The 14347-nt window shown below is 35.7% G+C and overlaps 1 protein-coding gene across 5 annotated transcripts in view; it reads left to right on the forward strand.

Moving 5' to 3' along the window:
• Positions 1–14347, forward strand: part of SPIN1 (spindlin 1) — a 53599-nt gene that overhangs the window by 34302 nt on the left and 4950 nt on the right. For all 5 annotated transcript variants that reach the window (XM_062599527.1, XM_062599526.1, XM_062599525.1 and 2 more), the window contains exons 3-5: positions 5418–5466; positions 10852–11105; positions 12101–12334. In XM_062599527.1, the coding sequence (XP_062455511.1) occupies positions 5418–5466; positions 10852–11105; positions 12101–12334 (537 nt within the window). The remainder of the gene's footprint in view (positions 1–5417; positions 5467–10851; positions 11106–12100; positions 12335–14347) is intronic.

Below are 14347 nucleotides of genomic sequence, written 5' to 3' on the forward strand. Positions count from 1 at the left end.
ATGTGATTATGTGGTTTTCTTGCAGAAGCCTCTGCCATGTAATTTAAAAACGTTGAGCTTTGCTGCTTATTGTGAAGACAGCAAATATTGTGAGAAATAAGATGCTGAGGTGTCTTTTGAAGAACCCACATAATTTCAAAGGATTGAGTAGTGCATGCCATCTAATGTGACAACAGTAAAAACATTGCTAGTAATTTCTCCCATCCTTATCCCTGTTCTGTCCTCGTATTTCTCATCCCTCCCCTGTCCCGTTGAGGCAAAACATGCACTCCCCCCAGACTAAACAGTCTGTAAGAAAGTTTGTTTCTGTTACTGTGCTTTCTCTGAAAGCAAAGTAAGGTAGGATTCAGAAATAAGTTTTGAAGGAAGCTTCACTGTTGAATTCTAAGGATCTATTTTAAGAATCCATTATAGGCAGAATTAACCTAGGATCAAAAAGCACACTGACCAAGCTGACAATTAAATGCTTAGTTCTGTTGCTCTAGGCTGGGACTTGGAGTTTGTGTTAATTTTTTTTTTCAATAACAAAAAATAATTATTTTTGTAGTCCTAAGACATTGAGCAATAAATGTTTTCCTCAAATCTATCAGTTCGAGTGTTAGCTATGCATTACAAAGTGTGTAAGTAATCCAATTACTTTAATTTTTTTGTTCAGTTATAAATTTTTTTATAGAAAACTAAGAATTCAAGGTCAGCTTAGTTGTACAAAGTTTTTTATCTGAAAACATGTTTTTTCAGAGTGTTCTAGTTAGAACTTAGTGCTTGTCATTCCATAGTTACAGGGAGGTAAAGGATGTGAATTTAAACCCTTGCTGTCAATGGCATTCATGCTGTATAGAATGTGATAACTCTCCATTCTTGTTCTCTAGTTAGTATTAACATCTTTGAAGTCATGTTACTGCTTGAGACCAGACTGTACTTGGCCCCAAAACACTTGGTACACTGATTTTTCACTTGAAAGATTTGTGTGACATTATTATTTTTGAAATTGTTGGGGGATTTTTAAATGCCTTTCTGCTGTGAATTAGGTGCTTGACAGAGTGACTAGTGCTAATTTTGCTTCTGTGATAAATGAACAAGGTTTAGACAATATTGGGGGGGGGGTGTCAGGAGAGTTAGTATAAGCAAAATTGCTCCTTTGCTTGTTGTGTTTGGCAGTCTTTTTGCTGAAGGAGAACAGTTAAGTAGGAGCTTGTGAATTGGTATTAGCATATGATGAGGCTAAGATAGAGCTTTTTTTTTTTTCAGTTTTATTATGAGTTAGAATCAGCTGCTTCATATTTTCAGTTTTTATTTCACTTTATCTTTTGTATCCTTTACTCTTCTTTCTCAAACTCTTCCTCAAAAATTCTAATTTAAAGTAGACTCTTCCTTCAAAGCAAATGCTTCCCCACAAGATTACTTAACATCAAGGCCCCTGCTCTTCAGAATCAGAATATTTTTATATTTTATAAGAACATGAATATTCTTGGTTCAGTACTTTCGTATTTATTAACTATAACTATATGGAATTTTTATTTTTTTCTCAAGTATCTTAAGTCATTAAGACATAGTAATACTTAAAACATCTAGGCTTTACTCATTAAAATATGTATTCATAAATAAAGGAGTCTCTAAAGAAATTATACAAGCTGTTTACAGTTCTAAACTAGGAAGGAAGTCCTCTGCACAGCTTTGATTTGTTTCCTTAGTAACATAAGATTTATCTCTTATGTTTTGATAGTTTATTTCTTTCTGTAATCTAAGAAAAACTGAAATAAACATTCTAAAGCCATCCTAATTCATCTTTAAATTCCTATAGGGAAAAGAAAAACCAAACAGCACTTCTAAATATTATTGTGAACTTGCTACAGTGAGCTTTGTCACTTTGAAGGAATAGCACTTGCAGCTATTCAAAGACTGCTTTACATTAACTGCTTGAAACAAGCATTTAATCTTGTCATGAATCAGGTAGTATTTCACAACAGGGACAAAAGAGGTGCTTTTTGGTCCATAGATATTCCTCTGTAAGTGACAGTGGTTGTTCACCAAATGTTTACCACTGATGTACAGTGCTTATATGCTGCACATCAAATTCCATGTCTGTTTGGGCATAGGACCTTTTTGTGCCATCTCTGGATTGTGGTGTGAGCCCCTATTAGGGAAGGGGTCTGTTGCACGCTTCTGTTACACAAATGGGAATGTGTACATCTTTTGCAATCTTAGGGTTAGAACATTATTTAATACGTGATCTTTACAAGTATGAAACCAGTTTCCTGAATTACAAAGACTGTGTTTGCTGATACTTTCTTTTTAATATATGTAATAATCTTTGTTTTTAAAGCATTACTTTCTCTTAGATGCTTTATATAATGAATGGGAGAAGAAGCAGTTTGATACAGCTCTGGTATGCTACTACTGTTTTACTCAGATATCTTAGTTTTTCTGCTGCTGAAAGGGGATCAGACAGGAAAATCTGGTGTATTGTGTGTGTAGCTACAATGCCAGTGCAACTGCTAAATCAAGTTGTCTTACTGTATATGTACTTGAAATCTGTAAGCACTTTTCTAATGCATTTTTATCATATTTTATCATGCATACCCTCTATCATACTCTTGATATCAAAATCCTCACTGATGAATAATTGCAAGGATTTTACTGGTGTACTGCTTGAGTATATCTTGTTAGTATTAATAAAGATCTTTTTCAGAGGGAGAAAGAAAGCAGTACTGCTGACATCTTAACACTTTTTCTTGCCTTTGAAGTTTAGAAACTACTCAGACTCTATGCAGGTGCTATTGCACTTGAGTTCCACAAATAATTTATAGTTGTGGTTTTCCATTTAAAATAAAATGGAAGAACTATGTTGAAGTAATTTGCTTGAATAAGGAAAGATTGAGGCAGGTGGATCATCAGGTAATTTTGGTTTTGTCCTTACTATATAAGGACAAAACTAAAAGATGTTAAATGTAAGGATACTGTGTTCTTTCATCTCCTTGTCTGTAGCTGCTGTAAGGAAGAGAAATGTTCAGTGAACTGCTATTAAAATTTCAGAGGATATCTAGCCGTGTGAAGTGCTGTACAGCTCAGGAATTCAACCTGGGATGTGCTTAAAAAGAGTTCATGTTTCCTTGGGATATTAATACATTCAGACAGTACAAAATACAATTATGAATTGTGACCAATAGACTTATAATCAGTGTTAGGGCAGGTTTGTTCTAGGATTTTCAAATATATCTTGTTGTCATCTCTTCTTGGAGATAGCTTATGTTCATATTAAATAGGAAAGGCTGTAACTTTCAGTATTGAATTAGGGTGCTATGTTAAGTTACTGACTTGAGCTAAACAGCACGTAGTCATATTAGTTGGCTTTGGTTTAGAGCTCAGTATGTGAGCAAACAAGTTTCTGCAATCAGGAACTGTTAAGCTCATTTTCACCTGACAGCAAAAAAAGGGTAACCAAAAGTCACCTCTCAAACTTACCAGAGTTTCATTGTAAGCATTTGGTAATTTGCAATGTGTTATTTCATGCATAAAGATCTTAGGCAAGAAATTCTGTACATAACTGAACTTGAGAGAGAAGATACCTGGCTGTAGAGCTTGAATCCTACTGGAAGTAAGAGATGCCCTCTTCACTAATTCCTTACCTAATGAGCTAATGCGCATTCCCAATAGTTTGCACAGCTTCTCTGTGGTTCTTCCAGCCTCTGTAGCAGAGTTGGGATTTTTTTCCTCCCTCTTTTGTGTTTCTGTAGAAGTTCTTTTTCTGTTCATTTTAGAAAGCTTTTTGCTTATGGCTTCTCTTCTTATGCCCTATATAATGTTCATAGAGTTCTTGAGCTGAGGATGGAAAACAAGTTCTGTGCCGAATCTCTTTGCAGAATACGTGGATACTTTTGATACACCATTTTAACTATTGGAGCTGATTTAATTAAAATCTTACTTTATCTGATAAACTGGTGAAGAAAGATGTGAAATTTGTGTGTTCATGTTCTTACAGGACTGTTCCTTTTACTATGGGAGAACCGATTTTTTAAGAATTGCTTTTAAACATTTATCCTCATACACCAAAAGAGTGGCTAATGATATAATTGGAAAGCTTGTTTTCAGAGTGATGGTCAGGTTCCAAAGTCTATTGGGTTTCTGGTCAGACTTTTTGTGATATCTCTTATTTTCATTACTAGCTAATAGTTCTTAAAAAAAAAAAAAAAAAAAAAAAAAAAAAGCGTCTGTAATTACTGTTGGTAGTCTGAAATTGCAGTTAGGATCTTTACTGTAGCTCTTAGCACAGAAGGCTTCATTTTTAAAACTTGAACATTCCAGCTGTCATTACAACTGGAGATGCAGCTTCCCATGGATTCAGTACAATCTTGAGTGCTGGAAACATCAGATGTAGTCTTATTTTAATTCTGCTGTTTACATAACTTTGTATATGTCCTCTTTCTTCATATGAAATCCAAAGATTAAAATAATCATGCAAATTTTTAAGGTTAATGGTGCTTTCAAGGCTTGACTGTCTTGTGTAATGCTACAACTATTATGAAAGTTAATTTTCAAAATACATATATGCTAGAGCTATGCTAGGAACATGCACATAATGTTAAATTTCACAGAATTGGTTTTTTGAACCTGTAATGGAACTTTGCATTTCTCTGTAGGTTTGAATTTAATAATCTGAAAGTGAAACGCTAAACATAGATCTATAGGTGCATGAGGCTTTTTAGTGATAGATATTTAAGATACATTTGTGTCAAAGTCCAATACTTTCTGATTAGGTTCTCCTAGGTATTCCACAAGTGGCGGGTTTACTGCTTAATACCAAACTTTTTTGAAATTTTGTTACACCAGACTGATTTAGCAGTGTATTTGAATCACAGTGTAAGTACAAATCACACTTAGCGAAGTATAACAACTGCAGTGTACAGCTGAATCACAATACGAGTGGGATTCTTGTTACTGGTGTGACACTGAGCATCCCCAGTAGCTGAGAAGGCAGAAACACACGGGTTGAAACCAGCTCAAGCCTGTTGCCCTCTCAAAGTTCTTCTGTTTGTTTTTTCTTGGGCTCGGCACATGTGCGCCTACCGACTTTGGTTTGCTTAAGAAGACAAATACTCTAGGACAAGCAGTTGCACAGACAGTTGATTTGCTCAACTGATACAGCACGTTATCTAGAGCAAAGACTGCTCTCGATCCCCTTTGTGTTGAGCTTTCTCTGCTCACACAAGGGTGGTCAGTCACTCCCTACCCTTCCGTGAGCTTCATGGGTGCATTGCCCCTGCCCTGTCAGCCCTCCAGAGCTTTCCTGTTGTAGGGGGTTCATCAGTTGGCCCCAACATGATGTGTCTGAATTTTTACGTTTTTTACGTTTTATGCTTTTTTTGGCATTGTGTATAAACACATTTTATTTTTCCATAATTCCGTCGTTTATTTTGTAGGTCATGCAGGAGTCTCTGCCAGCATGATGAAGAAAAGAACTTCCCACAAGTAAGTTGTTAATGTATTTGCTAAAGTATAGCTCCCAGTAACTGAAAGTACTGTTCTAGAAATGTATCTGTATTGTTCCAGTCTCTGTTTTGAAAATCATGTGGAGCTGTATTTAACCAGTATGTGTGTGTACAGTCAGACTTGAATTCTTTGGGGAGGGTGGTAGAAAAAGGATTTCATTGGTAGAGGTGTAAACTTAGTTTTGAATATTACTCTGTGAGGAATATATCCTGTGAAAAAAAATCTGTACTTTACTCTAAAAATCAGAGAGAAGGGATTGCAAGCCAGAAATCGGCATATTAAGGATCTCTGGTATCTAAAGCAGATGTATTGTCACCAGGTCAATAAAAAATTATTTATATGAAGTATACCTACTGAAAACCCAATTTGGATTTAATTTTAGATATACTTAACCTTTGATTCACTACAACTCTTCGCTTTTTGGAATCTTAACTCTCGATTTTTTTTTTTTAATAAAGAGCATACTAAAGCACTTCTATAAGTAAGCTGCTGTTTATATGCAAAGGATACCTGCTTATACTATGCAGTCATGGCACATATTTTCTCTACTATATTTTGAAATGGTAACAGCTAAATGTTGATGAGTAAGTATGATAAAACGGAGGTAATAGTCTGGACATAATTGATCTTGGTGTCTAACAGTTGCATGTTGCTTTCGGCGGTGTCTCTGGTGGGAGAACTCTAAAACAAGCTGGGGAAGGTGAAACTTCTTAAAATGCTAATGGTTATATTTTAAGTATGAAGTCCTGTAGCAAAGATATACAATGTGCATCAACTTAAAGTAATTTGTCTGGCAGGTGTATCTTCTACAATTAATACATTTGAATGAGTAAATGAGTATTTTTGAGCTGTTTCCCAGATGCAACACTTAATGTGAAACTACCCTAGTCCTGTCTACCAACTCTTCATTATCTATTCTTGCTCATCCCTTTACAAGGCAGAGAGAGAGTGTTTTTTTTTTTTTTTTTTTTCCTAGAGAAAGATAGAGTTGGTTAAAACTTAATTTCTCTTGTTCTTTTTCAACCGCTCAGAGAAAGGAGTATATGATGGGAAGACTATCAGAGGTGGGTTGCCTTTTGTACTTGAGGGTGGCTAAACACTTTTTAAATACCTGAATAGGTTATGTATTTGTTAGCATAAAGCCTTTTATGGGGCATATTAAATTGTGATCCTAAGTTATGTGATTTTAGGGCATTTAATTTAAGCACCCAACTCCGTTATGTTAATTTAGCATAGTTTAAGAAATGTTTAGTAAAGGGTATTTTTTTATAAGACTGAGGTGACTTCCTTTTTTGCTCACTCTGAGAATAAGAGATTAGTATGGAGTTGTTTGGTATTTGTTACTTCCATTTTGAAATGTGCAGGTAACAGTAGTGATGTAGATGTGCTCATAGTAAACAAGTGAGAGATAAATAACTATGTAAGAATGTTTGCTGATATACTCAGAGCTGTTGCAGCTCACTTTGAGTTAGTAGTGTGTACTTTGTCATTGATTCAGTTATGAAGACTTGTGCGGTAATTGTTTAAAGAAGAGAAGAACAAGCCTGGTGGCATTTAAAGGCCAGACTTTAAACTGGATTCAGAAGTTGACTGTTAAATGGAGAAACCAACAGGATGGAAGAGGGCATGGTTCAGGAACTGAGGAGATGATCAAGTGAGCCACGTGGATTAGTCTTCCAAACTTTCTTTAATTGAAACAGTAGTTAAGCATTGACCGTTTTGGAAGGAGTTTCCGTCATTATAGGCAAAGGGGCGGTTCTGAGTGCTCTGTCAGTGGCTAATGGTGCTCCATGAATACAAAGTTGATGCCACTGATGCTAGACCAGTCAGTAGTCTCTTGGCTTTTATTCTTTCCACCCTTGATGCATAAGGAAGGAGTGTAAGTATAAACTAAAGGACACAGTGTAAGTATAAGCTAATCCTTTCCTCATACGTTGTTCAGATTTCTTGTAGTTGGCAGCTCAAGAACTTTGAGGCAGACGTTGTACCTAGAGTTGGACTACCAGTGAATTTCTGATCCCCTTTTAAACTAACTTGTAATCTTGGCTACAGTGTCCTAAGAAAATGAATTTCACAACCAAATGGTGGCTTTTCATGGAGCGCACTGTGCTTTAAAACTTCTGCCTCAACCTATGTACCTTGTAGTCTGAATGTTGTGAAAAGTGATGAATAATTCTCTGATTATCATCCCGCTAGTAGCAATGGATAGTTTGTAGTAATATCACAGTTCCAGTAAGCTTTGGGACCTGTTTCTAATAACTTCTCTGCTCGGCACAATGAAAGACTGAAACTGTACTGACCATTGCTATTCTACTTCATGTTTTATAGATTTCTGTTTTGTGCTTCTCAGTTGTGCCTTTTTTGGATGTCTGAGGAGTATAGCTTTCTTTCATCCTTCTATGTTTTCCTTAATTTAAGGGTGTGGTGTTTTTTCTCAGATGAGAATAAGCAGGAGGAGAAATAGGATACCTAAATGGATAACTTAATCTGATAGTTCATTGGGAATTACTCTCCTCCTTTTATAAATGCTAATTTGCCTTTTAAGCACAACCCTGAAAGCTTGCTGCTATCAGTGCTAGGCAGCTTGGCACTATGCTGATTTTTCTGGAGGCACATTTCAAGAAGAGTTTGTATGAGTGCCATTTAAATACAGCCTTAATAACTAGAAGGACTTTGTTCTCTTTGCCTGGTCTCTAAATTTGTGAACTATCTGGTTCTGTTAGTGAAACTTTTTTGTGTAGAGAGGCTTTACTTACCAACTTAATGCCTTCCAGGTAAGGAAGAGGTTCTGAAACTTTTGGGGAGCAGAGGGCAATTTACAGTGAGGGCATAGCTGATGCATCAAGAGCTATTTACAGGAATTACTGTTACCTGGTTTTCCTGGCTCCATAGGTTCAACGTATGTAGGGAAATCCGTTATCTTAATCATTAAGATGAAAATATGTGGAATTTTAAAGATAATCCTAATAAAAACAGAAAACATTTTTTTTTCCTAGCTATAGCATCTCAAAATGCTGTGGTACATTTGTGTTACTTTGCATATCACAGAAACAGCATACTATTGAGATGGAGAGAGAGGTTTGATCTGGTTACTGTTGTCAAGTATGAAAATATACTGGTAGCTATTACTGTTTGTTAGAAACCTGTATTTTCTTTCTTATCACAGTTCAGCTGCAAGCAAAACTGTTTTTTCTTTGCTAATTTATTAGTTTGGAAATCATATTTCTTAAAATATGAACCACATGAGAATGAATGGCTGCTCAGCAGTAAAGCCTTCAGACAAAGAAAAGCTTAAATTGCTACACCTAGCTGGTACTTGACTTATAACTGCATTTATAATGCTTTTTGCTTGTAGCAAAGCGTTTTAAAAGGTAGTTACTAGTTAGAACTCAGTTATTTACTCTTTCCATCATAATCTTTAAAGTGGCCGTGAAGCTTTTCACTTAACTATTTTCATTTTAAACAGTGGGGACTATTATGCTTTATATGTAGAAAGTAAAATCGGCTGTGAGCTTGAGCAGACTCATTTTCATTGTGCTCAAGCACTAGATTTATCATCTTGTTTCTTTGTAGTAAGATATTATTGAGGCTGTTTATAATTTAGGGGGGCAGGGGGGGAGTTAAGACTAGAGCAAAAACTAGACCACCTTTTGAAATGTACAGAATTTGAAAACGCTAAAGTTTGTATGTAAAATTAGAACCAGCTCTGGGGGGGGGCGTCTTTTAACTGGAAGAGATTCACATTCCTATAATAATCTGTATTGTCAAAGGTAGGAATATAGGAATATATGGTACTGGTTTTGTTGAAAAGATCACATCATGACAAAAGTGAAAGTTGACAAGAAGTGCTGTGGAGCTCCCTGCTAAGATCCATCTTCATGGAGAATGAAAGCCTGGAGGGGACACAAGCTGCTGAAGAAATTGCACATCTTGTTTTTATAGTTACATTAAATCTTCAGCATTATGCATTCTAATATCCTATAGTGCTTTCATTATTCTGTAAGGCTGCTGATGATTTCACCAGAATGGTCGCAGTTTGTCTCTTTTGGGTCTCTGTCATACGTGGACTCTTCTGCTATTGAAAGGTATCATCGTTCCTGGGGACGTTTCTTTTCAGTCACTCTCAGTAATCTAAGGATGAGTGTTGTCTTCTGCAGTAGATGATAATGGATAAGTTTGTGACTGAATAATCTTTTTTTAGATGTTGCATTTAAAGAGCTTGCTAGTATGTTGTGCATATTTAACTGCCGTTTAAATGAAGTATGCTACAAGTGATAACTAATCCATAAATTTGTCTTAGAACAAGTTAACGTTCGTGTGAATGTTCATCAGACATCTCCCTAAATATCATTTTAGGAATGGTTGTGTATTGTAACATGGGAAAACATATGATGCCCGCATCTTGTCAGCAATGTACTGTAGTAATATTCATGTATTTCTTTGGTTTGTATTCAAAACTGTCAATTACTGTTCCTAATAGCTGGGTAGAATAAAATTTTGGTAACCTCTGTTTCAGCTCTTTGAAACTGTCAGCTTACAGGGCTGCTCATCATAAGAGCAGCAGATATTCACCAGAGGGAGTTTTTCAGTGCAGGCTGCATGAAGGAAGCATAAGATGCTGAGGAAGGGCAAAAAGTGTATTTAATTCACTTTCTGTTTTAAGGAGTTTTCATTTTCTTGCTGTCCCCTTTGCATATTTTTCTTGTGTTGTGCTAAAAAGGAATGTTAGAGGAATGTCGTTGTACTGTGTGTCTTTAAAAATGTTGGAAGTCAAAGGTGTCTGTAAGTGCAGAGGGAAGCTAAATTTCTCTCAAATGAGAACGTAAGTTAGGGAGAAAAGATACCTGTGAAGAATTTTAGTCAACTACCACTAATGTTTCCTCTGATTTCCTCCTCCTGGGATAAGGGTATTACATTTAGTGTTCTGCTGGCAGCAGTGAGGTAACAAAGTTATAATACTCTCAGGTAGCTTTGCTGTTTGAGACCTGACTTAGGCATTTAACAGGTGAATTTTACTTTTGACATTCAGTCTGATAAGGGCTAAAATAGGTATTTCAGTTGAAGCAAACTCACTTTGGAAGCTAGTATTATGAAAGGAACTTTATACAACATGTCAGAAGCATTGCATTACTTCTTTTAGTGTGTGTATGTGTTTTTATTATTTTTCTAGTGGAGTATAATATGCTTTATACCCTAATTTGAGTAAGGTGTGCTGTTTATACACATTAGAATTTAATGTGGCTTTATAATTTTGGCTTATTATATGTAAACCTTGCCTTCTGAAAGCAGAGCATATAGGTGTTACCCAGAGTAGAATTTTGAGCATGTACTTTTTTTTAATATCATGTTTATATCTGTGCACAGAAAGCATAGAAACAATGTGGGACCAAGCAAACCTATTTCTCAGCCACGAAGAAACATTGTAGGCTGCAGAATACAGCATGGATGGAAAGAAGGGAGTGGACCTGTAACACAATGGAAGGGCACAGTTCTTGATCAAGTTCCTGTAAATCCCTCTCTCTATCTTATAAAGTATGATGGATTTGATTGTGTGTATGGACTAGAACTGCATAAGGATGAAAGAGTTTCAGCACTTGAAGTCCTTCCAGACAGAGTTGGTAAGTGCTTTTTTCCTATGCACACATACACATATGTTGACCTTTAATAGTAAACATTCTCCACTAATCTCTCCTGACTTTTCCCTAAAATGAGATAATGAGATAACTAAATGAGATAACATTTAAACATTTGAATTTTATTAGCTGAATTAACTTTTCTTACATGACAGGTAACATTTAAATGTTCTGTTTAAATTTTCTTGATTTCACAAAGATCTGATGATACTAGAGTACAGTGCTGTCTTTTGTCTTTACATGACATGCAGTATATTCTGTAGTCTTCTTTAGAGTCTTATCCCTGACAAGCTTATGTAAAGTTAATATTGATTTTTCTATTAAAACTAAAACTCTGAGACAGCTGAGAAATGTCTTGACTGTACATTGTCTGTTCTGTGATAGTAATGTGTTGCATTTTTCCTCATGTACTTTCCCTGATTATTAATATACATGGAAAAGGGGCATTTTCTAAGTAAAATAGTTTGACTTATAAGAACCAGAGTCACTGATTTTCTTAATTAGCACTGGATTGTTTAACTAGTTTTTTTTTTTTTTGTTTGTTTCTGTTTTTTTTTTCCAAACTGTGAAGTTCAAAAGGTTCAAGGGAACTAAACTCAAAACTTGCATTAATAAATTTGGAGAGCTGTTTTTTAATGGTCTCTCTTCTTCCCTTCCCCACTCACATCCAAGTATGTATTTAAAATACAAACATTCTTCATTACTGTAGTCTTAATTGGTCTCCCTTCAGTACCTTGCATTATGATAATTTGTTTAATTTGGAGGGTACAGCGATGGAAAAATCCTGATCAGAATTAGTTTAACATGTACCACTCCTGAAGTTCTGCAGTTCTTTAACATTAAACTCTGTGGAGTAGACATTGTTTTGAGTGTGAGCTGGCTTGTTTGTGAGACTTGTTTCTGAATCTTAATAAAGATTGTTTTTGTCAAGACACGTCTGTGCTTTGAATGGACTTACGTATGGACTGCTGTTATTTCAGCTTCATCTCGAATTAGCGATGCCCACCTGGCAGACACAATGATTGGCAAAGCTGTGGAACATATGTTTGAGACAGAGGATGGCTCAAAAGATGAATGGAGGGGGATGGTCTTGGCTCGAGCTCCTATTATGAACACGTGGTTTTATATTACCTATGAGAAAGATCCTGTCTTATACATGTACCAACTCTTAGATGATTATAAAGAAGGTGACCTTCGCATTATGCCTGATTCCAGTAAGTAGACCGGTTAATTTTTTTTCTCCCTCTGGAAAGTGGCAGCTAGACTCTTCTGGCTTATGATATATTTATAGAAAGGAGAGTTGTCAAAATGTAAAAGGGAGTAACAAACAAGATCCATGAGTATCACAACTAATAAAGGTTACTGCGCAACTGGAAATGCATCTGGTTTAAACAACTGTTTTGGAATATTTTACTCTAATTGATGGTGAGGTATGCAGTAAATACAGGAAAATTGTCTTCTGTAATTATTCTTACTTCTGATAGATATGCATACTACTGTGAGAGAGATTACACTGGATTTTTTATGGACATTGAAAAGCTAGAAGCCTTCCGCTGTTGTTTTCTTGCAGAAGTATCCTAGCGCCTTGAGATGACTCTGGATTTGTGCTTCTGAAGCAATTCTCGTAAGAATAATATTTTGGAACCAACTAATATAGTCAGATTAATTTTGAGTAGATGTCTTTGGTTTGAAAGATTTTTTTGAGTAGTTTCTTGGGGGAAGGAAACACTAATCTTCTGAAAATTCACTTCCTCTCACATGTTTAAACATACTAATAGGAAAAATGTTTCAGTAGGTTAGGGCTGTTTTATCTTCTCTTGAAATGAAAGTTACTTGAGTCTTTCCTGTTAATGTAGAAGATCTTTCACAGAATTTGGATAGCCAGTACAAAAGAAGGTAAACGACTGTAAAGCATATTGTACTCTTATTTTCCCCCTGCACTTAAAAAGCATGGCTCTGACAGTATTTCAGTTTTGGCTTTAAAGTAAATTATTAATTAAGTAATTGTGTTGTCTGGTTACACAATGCACTAATAAATACTAGTTAAAATTCATTCATTGAGCTTCTGAGACTTCTGTTGGATATAGCACTGATAAAATAGTCTGGCTGGATAAAGAAGTGGGGCTTATTTGCATAACCTCTGTAGTAGTCTTATGTTTTTAGATTTTTTTTTCCCAGCCTAACAAAAAAGAACGTATCTGTGGCTTGAAAAGAATGAGCTGAAAACATTAACAGAAAAAAAGTTGACCTTTCCAAAGGAAAAAAAAAATTAGCTTTAGCACTTCCAAATAATGTATTTTCTGTCTAAAACAATAAGCAGCACCTGGGAGGTATTTTTAAATTCTTCTTGGATAGGCTGCTACTTAGGGAATTGAAATTTGCTCTTCCTTGCACCTTAGACAAGTGAAAAGGGTTATATGCTTTCCATATTTAAGGATTAACTGGTTTTAATGCTTGTTCTGAGACTATCTACAATTTACCAATATAGGTTGTTGCCAAGACGCTCTGAAGTATGAGCTACCTCTTCTGAATCTGAACACTTTTTCAGATAATTAGTACTATATCCTCAAGTCAGTGATTGGGTGTTAAGGATATTAGTTTCCAAATAGGTTTCAGAAGTTCTTAGCCTGCTTTTCTCAAGTTTTTTTTGCATATGTGAAGAGATTGAAATACAGGCGATAACGTTAAAGCTTTTTGATGAGGGGGGAAAATGTGCTGGGTCCAGTACTGAAACTTTGTCAATGCTTCATAATTACACAGTGCAAGAGTTTAACTTGCACCTTTGCCAAGAAAGGTACTTTAAAAAATCTGATGTTAAGAAGATGCTAACTCTGTATGGCAGTGCATTCACAGAAGAAACAGAAGAAAAATGTACAGAGAAACTTACTAAGGTTGGGGAAGATGCTCGGCAGCCTCAGCTGTATCTTAGTTTGCAGTCTGTGGCTCGTGGGAGCGCAAGGAGCAATCTGAATCTCTAGCTTAGCACTGATAACTACAGCGTAACAGTTTGCATGACAGTACTGTTGGCCTGATGCTCAGTTTTCAGTTTGAGTTGACTGGCAGATAGTTTAATGCAGGATGCTGAATAAGTGACCAAGAACAGTGAATCACTGAAACAAAGATGTTTGTATCTCACTTTCTTTTCTGTCAGAGATGCTCTTGAATAATAAGCCATTGTTTAAAAAAAAAAAGTGTCATAAAAAACAATTCCACTCTGGAATTGGATA

Source organism: Rhea pennata, chromosome Z, assembly GCF_028389875.1.
Source record: "Rhea pennata isolate bPtePen1 chromosome Z, bPtePen1.pri, whole genome shotgun sequence".
Taxonomy (NCBI): Eukaryota; Metazoa; Chordata; class Aves; order Rheiformes; family Rheidae; genus Rhea; species Rhea pennata.